This window comes from Pagrus pagrus, assembly GCF_965226575.1.
Source record: "Pagrus pagrus genome assembly, chromosome: 8".
Lineage (NCBI taxonomy): Eukaryota > Metazoa > Chordata > Actinopteri > Spariformes > Sparidae > Pagrus > Pagrus pagrus.
This window is the reverse complement of record NC_140192.1, coordinates 27,650,750-27,665,791: the sequence shown is the minus strand read 5'-3', so window position 1 is coordinate 27,665,791 and position 15,042 is coordinate 27,650,750. Positions and strand designations below refer to the sequence as shown.

Genomic DNA, 15,042 nt, shown 5'->3' with positions numbered 1-15,042 from the left:
ATCACTATTATATATGACAGGGAAAACTGACACAACACTGGGGGTATAACATTTCAGATTTTTAGGAAAAGATAAATACAACAGGGCTTGTGTACTGTGTGTTAGGCAAGGCAGCATCTAAGTTAATTTACTTCTGGAGGAGGTGGGCTATGTAGGCACTACAGCCGTGCATGTGTGGACTTGCTGTCTGAGAGGAGAGCAAAAAAACACAGCTAGTACTGGAGTACTGATACTGTGAAATATCAGTATTGAAACAATTTCAGATATTCAGTGTTACTATACAAGTGCAATGTCTAAAACACAATATCTATTCATTGGCTCATAAATAGACAATGCACATGATAAAATTGGCAAAAATGTTACAATGATTTCAGACACAGTTCATTAAACTTTTGAACTATATCACATTTATGATTCCATTCCCACTCAATACTTATTTTTCTTTCCACTATACTATTGTATGTGTGTACTTGTGTACATTGTAGTCCTGTCTTTTCTTTACCTTTATTTGTTCAGCTTTGTTGTCCTTGGAGTCAGATTTCTTGGATGTGTACACATACTTGGAGAATACTGCTCTGTACTATATTTTTCTACACTAAATCATCTACTAAACTTCTTTACACACTTAATTGAGGCAACACTAATCATCAATGATCTGTGTTTCGCTGTCACTAGATTACTAGCATAAAATACAATGCTTTGCCATACCATAGCACACAATAGCATAAAACATGATATCAATCTGCTCTCTGCCATTTAAACTATATTCCAGAGAGAGCCCACACATGTCAGACTCCAATTTACACTATTATCAGAGCATGATAGCCATAATAGCGGCTGTCCTCCTGATTCACATATTTGGCAAGAAATCAAAGTCATATCCAGGTGTTCAGTATGATGTCAGCCATCTGTGTGTGTACACACAAACAGATGTGGGCCACGGATGACAGATAATCTCTCTACAAACAGCCTCTACCTCACACGTCTGAGTGCAATGACAATATTCCTGTTGTGAGAGGCAGTCCTAATGACATCATTGTCAGGTTCAGACATTTCATTCATACTTTTACTGTAAGTGTGTGTATATGTGCATTAAAACTTTGTCCTGTATGTATGCATGTATGAGTATATTTAATTTGACTTTTGAGGAAATATATGTGTAAAAGTCACAGTATATTGTGATAGAATAGTATAGACTATAATACTAACAGAGGTGGGAAGTAACAAAGAATAAATACTTCATTATTGTAGTTAAGTAGATTTTTCAGGTATCTGTACTTTACATGAGTAGTTACTTTTCTGACAACTTTTAACTTTTCCGCCCTACATTTGAACACAAATACCTGTACTTTCAACTCCTTACATTTTCAAAACAGGCTGGTTAGTCTAGTTTTAATGCATTTGAGGGGAGTTATCGATTATTTTAATTCCGGACATTGTACGTCACTTCCCAACATCACAAGACTGATTTCAGCCTATCAGTGCATATCATGCATAGCAGACGTACTGTAGCACGACAAAATGGTGTAAAAGTCATAACAAGACAGAAACGGACAGAGAGGGAGACTGGGATGGGGAGAAAAGGAGTATAGTGACAAAGGCTCAGGTTCAGTTAGCTTTGTAGAAAATGCAGAAATGTCCGGTAGAAATGTCCTTCAGAGGGATACTTTTTACTTTTATACTTTGAGTACATTTCAGAGCCTGTACTTTATTACTTTTACTTGAGTAAAGAGTTGACTTCTACTTTCACACAAGTATCTGTATTTCTACTTGAGTAAATAATGTGTGTACTTTTGCCACCATTGTATACAAAGCCGAAGCAGTAACAACAAATTTGGCCAAATATCTGTTTTATCTTGTGACAAATTGTCTAAGTTCAGTCCTGCTCCATCTTGGAGAAAAGTTTATGTAAAAGATTGCTGTAACCACAAAATCCAACCAAAAGCAAGGGCAAAGTCAGTGAGGTTGATTGCACTCTGTCTTGGTTTTTCTGAGCTGTGACCGCAGTAACTGCAGTCTGAAACAGCAAGTGTCTAAATCAAAGCTTCCCCTCTGTGGATTGATTGTATTAAATAGTAACAACAGTATGGATTTCAGTCTCCAAGCGCTAGCCAGCCCAGTCGCCACGATATAATGTTAGCAGTTAACGTTTCTGCAAACCACAGATACGTCCAAGGTTGACATTTGTAGCAAACGTGGCACATCACATTCACATTACAGTATATGGTTATTAGCTGACTTTCACACCAGGAGGTGGAGGGGGGGATGGCGGTGTTATTAAAGCCAACAAGGCTGCCAAACAGTTGGGGATATTTCCATCCATGGTCGTGGCAACCCAAACGGGTGTTTTAAGCCAACACATTGTGTTTTCCTAACCCTCACCAAGTAGTTTTTGTGCCTAAACCTAAGCAAGCAATAAGCACAATGTTGTGTCAAGAGAGACATAGACAATTCAACCTAAACAGACTTCAGACCATTTTTATGCTTTTCGGTTTTATTCTCTTTTAAATGTAATTTTAACATTGTCTGAATGTCATTTTAATGCATTTTTTCATGTCTCTGTAAAGCTCTTTGAATTGCCTTGTGTCTGAATGGTGCCATATGAATAAACTTGCCTTGCCTTTAAGTTCTGGTTGTGGTTCTGCAGAAACGTACTTACATTAGCCAACATTTACTTTGGCGAATTGGGTTGCGCTAGCTACCTAGACAGGACAAGAGAGCACACGGACATTAGATTCACCTTTTCAAACATGCAAACAATAAAACAAATACAGATTTAATATAATAAGAAGACAAGAAGAAGGTTGTAGTTACTCCTGTGCTCTACCTGTAAATCTTTTTAAGGTAATAGAAAGGCAGAGTGAAGGATCGGCATTTTTAAGGGTCAAATAATTGGTCATTATTTATAATATTGGAAATTACTTAGAGAATGCATTTAGAAGTTAAAAAAAAAAAAAAAACTCAAGCCATTTTTCTCCGTTTTATTGTTGGCATAGTTACCGCAGGCTGCTTTTGTAGGTCACTATAGTACAGAATTATAGTAAAGTATTATTATTATCATGTTCCGCTTCTCCTGAGTTCTCTTCTCTTTTGTCTGCTCTGTCTTACTTTGCTGGTTAACAGTTATGCTTCTTAGTGAGGCCACATTCAGCAGCTATGGCTCTGCTTCAGTCATCCAGAGGATCTGAGCAAAGTGGAAAATTTGGACTTCAAATGTCGATCCAAACATACTTTCTCAGTCTGCCTTTAACCCATTTGCTTGATTCTCCATTGTTTGTGCTCTAGTTTCCTTGTAGATTTTAGATTGTGTTGCTGACATTTTTCATTTAGTCTCCTGTCATTTAATGCTGTGGGCAGCTGTTTGAACTGCATTTATATGTACAAAAAGAGTTGCTTTAAAAAGTTTGATATTCTATTCTATTCTATTCTATTCTATTCTATTGTCTTTCCTATATTTTATTTCATTAATCTCTACTGCATTCAGTTCTGTCCTGTTTTGTTCTATTGCTCTCTACTACAATCTATTGCAGATCTATTCAACTAGCGGCCCTTTAGCACCTTTTTTTCGGCCCTTGATCAGTTTGTTAATAGGCTAATTGGCCCATTACTTAGTTATGACTGTTGCTAAGCACACACATACGTAATCAAGGCTGTTTAAGCAGCTGAAATGTACAAGAATCAAACTGACCGCCTAAGATTGAAAAAATGCTATGTCTTTTTCCTGCACATTCATAGCCTACATACACTGTTCCTTTCCAATCATAAAAACTAATATACAATTAAATTAAATTCCAAGCTTTAAAGGTAAGGCATAAAGAAATGTAAAATTGCAGCCCCTGGAAACATCACATTGTTCAAATGTATTTGTCATATTCAGTGATGTTTTAATTACCGTATGTCTCCTTCAGTTTTTGACATGCAGTCACATTTTCAAATCTTTTGCTTTTGATTGTCATCTAGTTCTGTGAATTTTGGGCTTACACATCACAATACACCAAATGTTTGCAGTATTCTTCTCCTGTATGTCACATTTGAGAGGAGAGCATCTGTCTCTTCCTCACCTGTCGTGCAGTGACCACAGACTCTTTCCTCGGTCGGGATCCAGGACTTCTTGTGTCGTCCTTTGTCTTTACTGTGGTCTCTGAGTCTGTGTTTGTTCAGGGTCTGTCTCTGCTTTGTATCTCTGACAGTAAAGAGGTACTCTGTCTGTATTCATGGTTTAGAGCCAGAGAGCAATTAAGTTTGCCATGAGTTTTGGTTTCATTTGTCCGGTGTTCCAGATCAGCATCTTTATTCTATTTATTTATTGAATTCTATCCTGTTACTCTTCACTATTCTTTATTATTCACTCTCTATGACTCTATGACTCTATGTTCTATTCTAGTCTATTACTCTTTATTATATTCTATTATGTGATTATAATTCTCTCTGTTCCTTCTTCTATTTAACTCCATTCCATTACCCTCTACTTTATATCTCGCTCTGTTCTATTGCTCTGTACACTCTCGTCTAGAACACTCTGTTCTACTTTATTTCTCTCTACAATGTTATTTGTTATTCCTCTCTATTCTAATCTATTCTATTCTATTCTATTCTATTCTATTCTATTACTGTCTTTTCTATTACTCTCTATTCTATAAATCTCTCTGACTATAGTCTGATATTTTCTAATGTATTACTCTATGTATCTTATTACTCTTTGCTATATTCTATTACTATCGTATTACTCTCTCTTCTGTTCTATTTTATTATATAACCCTCTACTATGTTATATTTAACTCTAACCCTACTATTCAATTACTCTACTATAGTCAGTTCTATTGTAATCTACAAACTAGTCTATTTTAATCTGTTCTATTACTCTCTGTTATGATCTATTGTGTTTCTTCCAGTTACTCTTTACTGTACTCTGCTATATTACGTTCTTTTTTCTGTCTATTCTATTCTATTCTATTCTATTCTATTCTATTCTGTTCTAATCTGTTCTCTTTACTCTCCACTATGTTCTGTTTCTTTGCATTCAGTAGCCGCTCTGTTTTTATTCTACTTAACTGTTTCTTCTCTTTCTTGATTCTACTCCATTCTGTTACTCTACTCTATTCTTTATTCTATATATATATCCCATTACTCTTTGCTGTAATCTATTATCATATAATCTTATTTTCTATTCTATTTTATCATAAAACCCTCCACTATATTATATGTTATACAACTGCATTACTCTCTACTATATTCAGTTCTATCCTTTTCTGTTTTATTGCTCTCTACACGCTAGTCAATTATAATCTGTTCTATTAGTCTTTATGGTGTTCTATTCTATTCTATTCTATTCTATTCTATTCTATTCTATGTAGTCTGTTCTGTTACTCTTTACTGTACTCTATGCTGTTTAATTACTCTCTGGTATACTTGTATTATGTATGTATGTACTCTCTCTAGGATATTATATTATCTTTGTGTCTAATGTATTATTATATAACTATCTATTCTATTCTATTCTATTCTATTCTATGCTATTCTATGCTATGCTATTCTATGCTATGCTATTCTCTGGTACAACTAACCACTATATTCTATCTAACTTCTCTGGTCCTATTCTTTTCTATTACTCTTTCTGTATTCCAGTACTTTCATTATATTCCTCTCTATTCTGTTACATTTGATTATATAACCCTCTACTGGATTTTATGCCACTTTTCTGCCTATTCCATTACTACTATATTCACTTCTATTCCTGTTCTATTGCTCTCTACTACACTCTATAGGTTATTCTGATCTATTTTATTACACTCTAGTGTGCTCTAATCTGTTCTGCTCCACAGTAATTACCACCAGCGTGTTCCGTTCAGTTCTACTTCTCTCTTTTCTAGAGTTTTATTCTTCTCTGTTCTGTTACTCTTTAATACTACTTTAATTATTTTTATTGTATATGCTATTCTCGCTTTTCTTTCTAATGTATGACGCTATGTTCTATTCTCTTCCATGACTTTCTCCTGTATTCTCTTCCTGTCTGCTCGCCCCTACAGCCTGCTGTATCCCGCTCCTCTCTTTCTATTCCACTTTTCTACACGGACGATCATTCTGACGCTTTTTGTCCGCACTGAGAATTTTTAAAAAAGCTCGCAACACATTTAGTGAAATGCAGCATGTCAGCTCCTACGTGCATTCTGAATGAGGCTCGTAGTGATGTTTGCGTATAACAGAAGCACCGCCTCCCTCCCATTGGACAATGTCTACGTGAGGGCGTGGCGAGGAAAGATGAGAGTTGCAAATCCATGCCCTTACTGGGAAGACATGGAGCGCTATGGACACAGTCTACACGAACCGAGTAGGAATCTCAGCTAAAGACATAAATATTTCTCCACTTAGGAAACAAACGTTTTGAGAGACTGAGAGGAAAGAGCGGTCGGCCCGGTTGAGGATGGAGTGTGCATTTGACGCACAGAACCTGATTTCCATTTCTTTGAGGAAAATCCAAAGCTCCAGGACGCAGAGAGGAGGCATCAAGCTCCACAAGAACTTACTGGTAACGTACGTACTGAGAAACGCCAGGCAGTTTTATATGAGCAAAAACTTGTCGCAGGCGCAGAGGACGCATCACTATGAGGATGTAGCCGCAGTCCGCGAGAGGCAAGAATATCTCGAATTGACCGGGAGCTTAACGGAGTTGTCTGATGACTTCTACTGCAACTTTACTGGGGTTGAGTCGGACACTTGGCACTGCGGAGCGCACCAGCCCATCGGCCAGCCTGCGGAGGTGGCGCACCAAGACGCGTCTGCCTGCGCAGTGGTCTCTCCAAGTGACTCTGATCTCATGGTTTCGGAAGCTTGTTGGAGTTGTGCGGACAAATCATCCTGGGAGTTACCTATCCCAAACGCACAAGCCAACCAAAAGACTGTCCTGGACTTGGACACGCATGTGGTGACTACTGTCACGAACGGATACTTCCACTCAGACTGTTGCGCGCAGTCAAAACAGCCGCAGGGCGCGCAGTGCTACAGCAAAAAGCGAAAGATGGACACAAGTTATCATATTGTTGACCCAGAGTTTTATCTGCCGGACTTTGGGCCAGTGCCGTGTAAAAGGATGCGAAGTGATGATGATTCACATTCAGACACGGAGCAGTTGGACAGCGCGAACATCTCCAACCTGATCTCAGTGTTGGGTTCAGGTGGACTATCTGAGTTTGTGAGTTGGCAGCAGACGGACCTTGAGCAAATATTCGCCGCTCAAACAATTTGTTTAAAACATACACTGTTAACAGGCAGCGGCTGGACCAGAGCGATCGAAGCATTTTGATTTGTAAGATTGTTTTTCTTTGTATGCTTTTATTTTATTGCTTTCGAATAAACAATGACACGACTGCAACGCATCTCTCTCCTCTGTTCTTCTAACATGTTGATGAACTGTGGTTATACAGAGCAATCATATCCATCTCTGGTTAGGCTGCTTATGCTCATTAACATGTCTAGTGCCAATTAATGTAATTTATTCACACAATGTACCTTTCATTTAAACCTTATTTTCCTGGTGAGGGTTTGGGGTTCTGGAGACTTGTCTTTTGGTTGGAGTTAACGCTGTTCCCCAGGAAAGATGTTGGAAGAGCGCCATCATGTGGTCAGTGAAGATCTGTACAGCCTCATGCATCAGATCAACGCAGAACATCATTCTGTAAATGTATTATTTATACCAGGGCCTGCTTTTATAAATCAATAAAACTAACATCATTTAAAAAACACTGATGTATTGGCTTTAAATTACAACTTTAACTCATGATAAGGGCTGTGAGTGTGCACACGAGAGGGTGTAGGCTATTACACACACATTTATGGGGTTGATAGTGACCTTGCAGGCCTATTTTTCTCCATTGCTCCATTGTCCTTAGAGATAAATCTATAATTCATTACTCTACCATGGCTAAAACTAAAACACAATAGTTTATTAATGGTAATTATGAAACACGTTACTGTATTTCTACTAATAAAATAAATATTCATATGAAATGAGACACATTCGCTGAAAGATTTTATGGTAACTATGCAACAGCAGGACGCATGTACCAAACTCCACTCAGAAAAACAGGACTTTTAGAGGAGAGCTCGCAGTTGTCTTTCCTCGGTGGGTCCGAGGGGGGCGGATAGCTCAGAATAGACAGCGTGCTTGTCCTTGAGACATGACTGCCCGACAGTTTCCCATCTATATTCCCGGGACAGTCATAAACTTTAGCGCATCCTTCGGACAACATGTTGGCTGTTTTTGTCAGATCCACGGTGAGTCGATTGTTTTTGAGCCTACATGTATTTTAAGTGCGTAATGACAAAACGCAGTACCGTTCCGTTTGTGTGTACGGCAGCAGGCTGTGTGCAGGGGGTGGGGCGCTGCACAGGTCAACAGTAATGTCATAATATTAGCTTAACATTTAACTCGTATTTTACCGCTGTACGCTCTCATAATGTCGGGTACGCTATTGTTAAAGGCGGACTGTTAATTTAGAGCGTTTGTAGCCTCCCCGTCGGGGTGACATTTTGCATAACATTAGCCTAGCTTAATGTTAGCCGATAGCATGACGTTAGCTTACCGGCATGCTGCAAAAAGGACATATGCGACAAAAAGCCCTGCATATACAGCTTTATATTCCCCGCAGAGCTCCAGCCTTTAGTGTTAACCTTCTCTTTATCGTATATGTTGCAGCATGTATTACCAAAATTTCGACAACAGCGACTTTATTTTGAAAACGCCTACCGGAAGTTGTTGTTCATCATATTCCCAGACCCTTGCCAACAATAAAAGTCAGATCTACTAATTAGAATGATTCACATCAATACTTCTGAATTAATTTTTCCCACTGTTACTTAATTGTAAACATTTATGTTAAATCTGATTGAATTCATCCAAATGTAATGTCGAATCTAATCTTTGTTGTATCAGATCACTACTGAGTGGTGACCATCAGTGAGCGTGAGGGCACAGATTTATTTCTTGCCTTCATGTCTGTTTGTTTTAGCTCCAATTCCAAAGTTTCAACTGTGTCAACCTTCTATTTATAAGCTGGCAGAGCCTTCACCAGTGGGTCCAGACAAATAGTGTGACTGCTTGCCCTCAGTTGTTTTGGTGTCAGGTTTCACAGACCAAGTCACCTCACTGTAAAGTATATGACTTTGGAAATACTTATAAATGTTGTTCAAACACTGCAGTCAGTTATTTACTGTTGGAGGCTTTGATTGCATCTTTAACAACGTGATTTGTGGGCAGCATCTGTCAGCTCTAGAATCCAATTATCTTCTGGTTCAACTAGCAAGATTATCAGTAAAATATATGTTATAGTCTTTAAAATAAAAGCCTGAAGTATTTCAATGTAGTCATATAAAGTATTACCAAAGCAGAGGAGAGTTTGTGCTTATTCAACCCATGTCTTTTAGCTTCGACCTGGCATGGTGAAGCCATGTCGCCTGGTCAGACCAGTTACACAGATCCCAGAGAGGTCCCTGGCGCACCAGGAGGGTTTACCTAAACTGCCGGTGCCACCCTTGAAGCAGACATGTGAGCGATACCTGGCTGCTCTGGAGCCCATCGTGAGCGAGGAGGAGCTGGAACACACCCGTAACCTGGTGGAGGAGTTCCTCAAGGGTGGTGTGGGGGAAAGGTTGCAGAAAGGCCTGGAGCGACGAGCACGCAAAACAGACAACTGGGTAGATATCTGGCTGTATTAACGTGTATTTTGATGCATAAGACATCTGTATGTTTGTAATACTACCTTGCAGACTGTAAAAAAACATATATCCTGTTGTCTGACTACTGCTGTAGCTATCAGAATGGTGGATGCAGTCTGCCTATCTAGACTGCCGTATGCCGGTGGCGGTCTACACCAGTCCTGGGGTCGTCCTGCCTCGCATGCACTTCACCGACCGACAAGGACAGATGAGGTGAGAAACCAGCATCCACTGTAAAACCAGCCAAACTTAGCTCTTTATCTTAATAAGCAAATCTGAACAATCACAAAAAGACAAGCCAGTTCTTCTAATATGTGCTGTATTTCTTCCCATAATATCAGTTATAAACCCTAATTGTCACTCTCATGAAGTTGTTTTCCAAAAGTGATTTACATTGTGCTGAAGTGCAACATAAACAAGCTCATATGAAGCTGTAGCGTCGAGCCGACCTTTGTGCAGGCTTCCCTCCACACACTGGCTATTTAAAGCCTCTTCGGCTGCTCCTAGCATTGCTCAGCTGCTTTCGACTACTGTGACCCATGGGATATGCAGTGTACACGGTGGCCCCATAGAGAAATACTCCAGTGAAGCCAGTGCTAGAGCTTTAAGTGTGCAGGGTACAGAAGGCTCTGAAATTGTCAGCCAGTGGCATTTGCTTGAAAATGTAAAGCTGTTACTCAGAATTTTGTGTTGTCTGTGCACCCCTTAAATACACAGTAGCTTTAGAGCTTCAAAGGATATAGTCACCCAAAAATAAAAATTGAGTCATTATCTTCTCGCCCCCATGCTGATGAAGTGAGGTGAAGTTTCACAATCCACAAAACATTTCTGGAGCTTAACAGCAAAACAACATTGGAGTGTTCCCCTTAACAACTGAAGTAGCTCGGGACTTGTTTTAACGCAAAAATAAACAAATAAAATACAAAACAACAACCATAAAATGGCTCCATACAGGTCATCCAGTGTAATCCAAGCCTCCAGAAGCCCTGAGATCCCAAATGGATTTGAAAATATGTTATTAACACCCTTTTCAACACCCTTTCTTTCAATCGTCAATGTAGCCACTAAACTAAGAGCATCTGAAGTGAGTTCACAAGCTTGACCGTACATACAGGTGTAAATACAATTTTTCAAACAATTTAGGATCAGGGGGGATCTGGAGACTTGGGTTAGTATTTTTCGGTTGTTTTTTTACATTCTGAAACAAGTCTCCAGCTACTTCAGTTGTTTAAGAGAATGCTGCAACGTTGTTCTGCTGTGAAGCTTCAGAAATTTTTTGTAGAATACAAAACTTAACCCGACTTTTGGGTGAACTTGTCCTTTAAAATATAATAAATCATAACCATGTTGTTAACAACACAGTGTTGTCTTCTGTGCAGGTTTGCTGCCAAACTGATTGCAGGCGTTTTGGACTTTAAAAAAATGATCGACACGTGAGTTTGCCTCAAACTAATAACAGAAAGCTCATTATCAGCATGACTTGCAGTTGGTTGAAAAATGGCTGATGGATAATGTGACCTGCTGTGTCATAGTGAGACCCTGCCTGTTGAGTATCTGAGTGGGAAGCCGTTGTGTATGGACCAGTATTACCAGATCCTGTCCTCCTGTCGCATCCCTGGGCCAAAGAGAGACACGGTTGTAAATCACACCATCGGGAAAACGGCTCCCACTCACATCACTGTAGTCCACAACTTCCAGGTACTCTAGATGGCACTGCTGTTCATCTCTGTCTTGTATTCATTATTCCTGGTTTAATGGCTAAAGAAATACTGGACCTGCGACTTAATCAGCCTGGTCTGGCTTCTCCTTGCAGTTCTTTGTCTTGGATGTGTACAACAGCGATGACACCCGGCTGACAGTAGACCAGCTGTACATGCAGCTGGAGAAGATCTGGAACTCCTCTTTGCAGACTAACAAGGAGCCTATTGGCATCCTTACATCACAGCATCGCAACACCTGGGGAAAAGCTTATAACAACCTGATTAAGGGTGAGCAGAGGGGAGACAAAAACAGAGTAGTAGGAGGAGGAGTATTTGAGAGAAAATATGTCATGGAAAAATGTGGGTTTTTTTGTGTTTATTTGTCCTCAGATAAGACGAACAAGGAGTCAGTCCGTGCCATCCAGAAAAGTATCTTCACAGTTTGTTTGGATGCCCCGATGCCCCGCGTGTCAGATGAGCTGTATCCAAGCCGTGTGGCTGCCCAGATGTTGCATGGAGGAGGAGCTCGGTGGAACAGCGGCAACCGCTGGTTTGACAAGACATTACAGGTCAGGCTTACTTCAAATTTAAAGGGGCAATATGTAAGATTTGGCCAGTATTTTAGTCTGAAACATGCAAAAAATGAAAAGTCTATGGGCAGAGCGGGAACTCGCGGGCAGGGCCAGCAGGGGAAATTCTACTGCGCATATTCAATGGACTGCATTTAAATGTACTTGTTAATCGTCCTCAGTTCATTGTTGGTGAAGATGGTACGTGTGGACTGGTGTACGAACATGCACCCGCTGAGGGTCCACCCGTCGTCTACCTCATCGATTACGTTGTTAAATACATGTAAGTTTCTCTCTGTTTTTTCGTCCAGTGTTATCTCTGTTTTCAGTTGAACTCAAACTGATGAAGCGTTTCATGTTTTCTCACCAGGCAGAGAACTGAAATGGTTCGCTCCCCCATGGTTCCCCTGTCCATGCCTCAGAAACTGCGTTTTAACATTACACCTGAGGTCAAGAGAGACATAGAGAGAGCCAAACAAAATATGAACATGTATGTAACATGCAGTTATGATCATTATTATTGTTAATACTGTCTCAGCTTTGTTTCACATTTTGTGTAACCCATTGTTTCATTGTGGTTCATCAGAATGGTGCAGGACTTAGATGTGAAGGTGCTTATGTTCTCTCACTTTGGAAAAATTGTACCGAAGCAGCAGGAGCTGAGTCCAGATGCCTTTGTGCAAATGGCTCTTCAACTGGCCTACTTTAGGTAAGACATCCCCATCCCCATTTCATAGTGAAACATTGTGTTAAACATTCAGTGTGTTACATCATATGTCCTGTGTGCTGTTTTTGAATTCCAGGATGTATAATTTTCCCTGCTCGACGTATGAGAGTGCATCGTTACGGATGTTCAAATATGGGCGAACAGATGCAATCCGGGCAACTTCTGTAGACTCATTTAACTTTGTCCAGGCAATGCAAGACCCAGCTAAACAGGTACTGTTACACCACTGTATTTTCACAATAAATGTGCAGTTTAAAGTTCAACCAAAATGAAAGTTTAATCACTATCTACTCACCTCCATGCTGATTAAACGTCAGGTGAAGTTTCATAGTTCACAAAACGTTTCTGGAGCTTCACAGCAAAACTGCGTTGTAACATTCTTCTAAACAACTCAAGTAGCTGAAGACTTGAGTAGATGATGACTGAATTTTCATTTTTCAGTTGACTGTTCCTGTAAGGCCTGTAAACTGTCTGACACAACAGTAAATGTTCCCGACAGAACTCAGAAAGGCTGGTGCTGCTGCAGAAGGCTGTTCAGACCCATAAGACGAACACGTACGATGTGAGACCTGGTTCTTATTGATATTAAAATGTTGCCTCCTTCTGACACAGTCTGAGTCATGTCAGTTCTACACATGCAACTCTTTTTTAGGCAATTCATGGACAAGCCATAGACAGACACCTCCTCGGGCTGAAGATGTTGAGTATTGAAGACCTTACCTCCATGCCTGAGATATTCATGGATACTTCATTTGCTGTGGCTAACCATTTCAATCTCTCCACCAGCCAGGTATATTTACATCTAAGAAAATAAACATCTATTATTACTGAGCAAATGATTATTTGTAGTCATGTTTGTTTGTTTGCCCCCATCTTTCCCATCTCCATGTCCAGGTTGGCTCCAAGACAGACTGTGTGATGTGCTTTGGTCCGATGGTGCCAGATGGCTATGGAGTGTGTTACAATCCCATGGATGAGCACATCAACATCGCCATCACGGCCTTCAACAGCTGTGAGGAGACGAACGCTGCCAAGTTTGCCCAGGCTGTAGAGGATGCTCTGTTGGACATGAGAGCTCTTCTGGAAGACACAGCAACAGCCGAGCAGTGATCCCACACAGGAGCCTGGCACGGCGTTTGTGTCCCACCGGGCTGGATGGGATGACTGGAATTGAACCGGTGCCGGAGTCGCTGGCAGAATGCCACGCTGACATAGATGCACAAAGGACTGAGCGTGCTGGAACTGAGGGGAAACCTGTTATAGAGGGGTTTTGGGTAAAGAATGTGTGACTGTCAGTACACTGCCTTTGTGATGAGATTTAATTCTCTGTGGGGAAAATTATATATTTTAATAAATTGTGTTATATGTATATATAAACTTTAAATGTACAAGATTTGCTGCAATAGTATAATGTCCTCTCTTTATACTTAATTAATTCCTGGTGCAGTCTTCAAAATGATACTGTCCTCACTTGACGCAAAGATTTTGAATGATTGGCCTTTATTATTTATTTGAGGTCAAAAGAAGTAGCAAGTAGGCATGAAAACAAACAAAAAAGAGAATCTTGCTTAAAGGGTAACTCAACCTGCTTCACACATTACAGTGTTATTACAGGTCTCGAGGAGAACTACTGCATATGTAAAAACAGTAGTAAAAAGTATTTTGTGGCTCCAGAAAATGCTGCATGTTTCGGATTAATGGTGCGTTCCATTCTAACCTCCAACATGGAAAAGCTCAACGGAACAGTCATCCAAGTCAGAATTCCAAGTCGGATTTATTCAATCACTTTTACCTCTTCATCACTTTTACTTAATATTGTGTTTGTTTTGAGAAACGTGCAGCAAATACACTTTGTAGTTGTCATCTTTCACTTTCATTCAGCTGATCTGTGCTCAATAGAAGTCTTGGAGAATACGTGTTAGGAGACGACTCCTGTCGTTTTTAAGTGCCCTTAACGGTTAAATATGCTGCTGTAGTTGTTTGTGAAGTCCACGATTAAAACACCCGCTTACATTGAGCGTCCATGTTTTCCCAAACAAATGCACTGGGATGCTTTTAGATTGGAAGTCGGGAAAACCGACTTGGAAATTCCGACTATGAACTTGCAATGGAATGCACCATAATTGTCTCCAATGATGTCACTTGGTGCATTTTGGGTAATGTAGGCACCGGGTATTACAAGGAAAGAAAAATGTGTGCAATAAAGGGACCTTGATATATTACCCTGAGGCGGCGCCTTGCGTGTTCTTTACCTGTTTTTCTTTACCACATTCTTGTTGGTTTGCATTAGGTATTTTTTCACTTGTAACTTTAGAATTTTTTTTTTTTTTTCGTT

The 15,042-nt window shown here is 39.9% G+C and overlaps 2 protein-coding genes across 2 annotated transcripts; both read left to right on the top strand.

Moving 5' to 3' along the window:
- Positions 1-4,709: 4,709 nt before the first annotated feature.
- Positions 4,710-7,729, top strand: LOC311261243 (immediate early response gene 5-like protein). The gene has a single exon (XM_084359734.1). The coding sequence runs from the start codon at positions 6,422-6,424 to the stop codon at positions 7,298-7,300; it is 879 nt and encodes a 292-aa protein (XP_084215860.1). The 5' UTR covers positions 4,710-6,421; the 3' UTR covers positions 7,301-7,729.
- A 357-nt stretch (positions 7,730-8,086) lies between these two features.
- On the top strand, positions 8,087-14,935 carry LOC311261931 (carnitine O-acetyltransferase). Its single transcript, XM_084360945.1, has 14 exons — positions 8,087-8,271; positions 9,421-9,690; positions 9,806-9,924; positions 11,091-11,144; positions 11,244-11,409; positions 11,525-11,699; positions 11,802-11,980; positions 12,163-12,263; positions 12,351-12,470; positions 12,567-12,689; positions 12,784-12,919; positions 13,207-13,269; positions 13,360-13,497; positions 13,602-14,935. The coding sequence occupies exons 1-14, from the start codon at positions 8,245-8,247 to the stop codon at positions 13,815-13,817; spliced, it is 1,887 nt and encodes a 628-aa protein (XP_084217071.1). The 5' UTR covers positions 8,087-8,244; the 3' UTR covers positions 13,818-14,935.
- The last annotated feature ends 107 nt before the right edge of the window (positions 14,936-15,042 follow it).

What these genes read in the sequence shown, in the direction of transcription:
- LOC311261243 (XM_084359734.1), top strand. Translation starts at nt 6,422, where the DNA reads ATGGAGTGTGCATTTGACGCACAGAACCTGATTTCCATTTCTTTGAGG.
- LOC311261931 (XM_084360945.1), top strand. Translation starts at nt 8,245, where the DNA reads ATGTTGGCTGTTTTTGTCAGATCCACG. An exon ending in TTATAACAACCTGATTAAGG is followed by an intron (nt 11,700 to 11,801) that starts GTGAGCAGAGGG and finishes ATTTGTCCTCAG; the next exon opens with ATAAGACGAACAAGGAGTCA. An exon ending in TGCAAGACCCAGCTAAACAG is followed by an intron (nt 12,920 to 13,206) that starts GTACTGTTACAC and finishes TGTTCCCGACAG; the next exon opens with AACTCAGAAAGGCTGGTGCT.